Below are 2,055 nucleotides of genomic sequence, written 5' to 3' on the forward strand. Positions count from 1 at the left end.
GTCATGTGACCGTGCTGTAGTTCCTTTATAGCCCAACATTAGCCTCCTTTAGCTTAGCGGTGGTGACGTGAAGTCATGTGACCGTGCTGTAGTTCCTTTATAGCCCAACATTAGCCTCCTTTAGCTTAGCGGTGGTGACGTGAAGTCATGTGACCGTGCTGTAGTTCCTTTATAGCCCAACATTAGCCTCCTTTAGCTTAGCGGTGGTGACGTGAAGTCATGTGACCGTGCTGTAGTTCCTTTATAGCCCAACATTAGCCACCTTTAGCTTAGCGGTGGTGACCTGAAGTCATGTGACCGTGATGTAGTTCCTTTACAGCCTAACATTAGCCTCCTTTAGCTTAGCGGTGGTGACGTGAAGTCATGTGACCGTGCTGTAGTTCCTTTATAGTGAACTCAACATCAGATTCATGGTTGTTATGGTCCATCGTTTCGGCCTCACTAAATTGGCGTTTCTTTGGCAAATTTTTTAACCTTCCTCTTGGATTCACGCTCACAATCTGGCGTCTTTAGCTAAGTTTTTGTGAAACATGAGGCCAAAATCGTCCCGTACTGCAAAATAAAATGAAAAGAGAAAATCCATGCAAAAGGTGTTAAATCTGCCTGTTCAGTTATTCAGTTCAAGTAGATTTACTTTTTTTAATTCAAGCTTAATCAGTTAAGATTGTCTTTGCAGTTTGAAAATGTCATAAAAGATTTTTTTTTTTACATCTCTAAATTAGAATCTGCTTCACCCCTCTATCCTTCACAGTTTTATCTTGAGCAGCCCTAACACAGCCCTGATTCAGGCGGCCTTTAAACTGATAGAAATCTGAGTTATCCATTTAAATTAGACGTTTTTTAGGGAGAATATAAACTTTGATTTCTCTTGCAGCTCGTCCTCCCTGCAGATCTGTTTCCTCTGAACCGGCCCTCTGCTGCAGAATATCTCCACTTCCTGTTCAACATCTGCACACCGCTCATTCTGCTCAAAGTAACCAACACACAGTAAAACACAACATGGAGGAGTACATCATTATTATGCCTCTTACATGTGGCTGCATTACAAAATGTGTATTAGTGTGTAATACGTTGTTTGTGATACTTTGTGTGCACACAAAGTATCACAAACAACGTATTACACAATGAGTGAAAAACAGAGAGTAATACACACAAAGTATTACACACAAAATAATACACGTGGAGTAAAAAAACACAGAGTTTTACACACAAAGTAAAAAACAAACAATAATACACACTATTCAAGACAGAGTAATAAAACGTTATTTTTCCCTGCAGATGATTGAGCGCAGCTCCCGGTCGTTGCCCCCCCTCGCCGTACACCTGGGCGTTATTGCTGTTGCCATGGGAACCAGCCTCCACCTGGTGACGGACGCCATCACGCGACGGCTCGTGCTGATTGGCTACCAGCTGCACCTGTCCGTCAGAGATAACCCAATCATGGAGGAGCTCCGCCCCCCCGCCCTGGTGGGTTAGAATACATTTAAATTGATGATGTTTATTTATTTGTAATCATTTTCTAATCTCCAAACGACATTTTATTTTTTTTATTTTCACAGATCGATGCTTTTGAGCTCCTCTGTTTCTTTGACGACACCATTGGTCATCTGATGTGGTGAGAAGCAGGAGAGGACTCTTTAAAGTAGAGACACTACATACTGATATACACCTGAACATCAGCAGGAGAGGACTCTTTAAAGTAGAGACACTACATACTGATATACACCTGAACATCAGCAGGAGAGGACTCTTTAAAGTAGAGACACACATACTGATATACACCTGAACATCAGCAGGAGAGGACTCTTTAAAGTAGAGACACTACATACTGATATACACCTGAACATCAGCAGGAGAGGACTCTTTAAAGTAGAGACACTACATACTGATATACAGCAGTCATTTACAATTACAAATGTCACGCACTGCTTGCCTCACTCTTCCCTCTCTATTCAGACCTTACTTTACCCACAGAGTCTGTGATTAATGATGTTTCACATGCAGATCCATCAATATATACGTTGTGCAGCATTTGTCTTTCCCCTGATTATTCCT

General features: G+C 41.7%; 1 protein-coding gene across 1 annotated transcript; it reads left to right on the plus strand.

The window, feature by feature from the left end:
- Positions 1-874: 874 nt before the first annotated feature.
- On the plus strand, positions 875-1,615 carry LOC104942896 (ceroid-lipofuscinosis neuronal protein 6 homolog; the record flags this gene model as incomplete). Its single annotated transcript, XM_010768207.1, has 3 exons — positions 875-973; positions 1,279-1,467; positions 1,560-1,615. Coding segments are annotated over 3 exons (344 nt in total), but the record flags the coding sequence as incomplete, so codon positions are not given.
- Positions 1,616-2,055: the final 440 nt, after the last annotated feature.

Source organism: Notothenia coriiceps, unplaced genomic scaffold (assembly GCF_000735185.1).
Source record: "Notothenia coriiceps isolate Sejong01 unplaced genomic scaffold, NC01 NC01_scaffold00005377, whole genome shotgun sequence".
Lineage (NCBI taxonomy): Eukaryota > Metazoa > Chordata > Actinopteri > Perciformes > Nototheniidae > Notothenia > Notothenia coriiceps.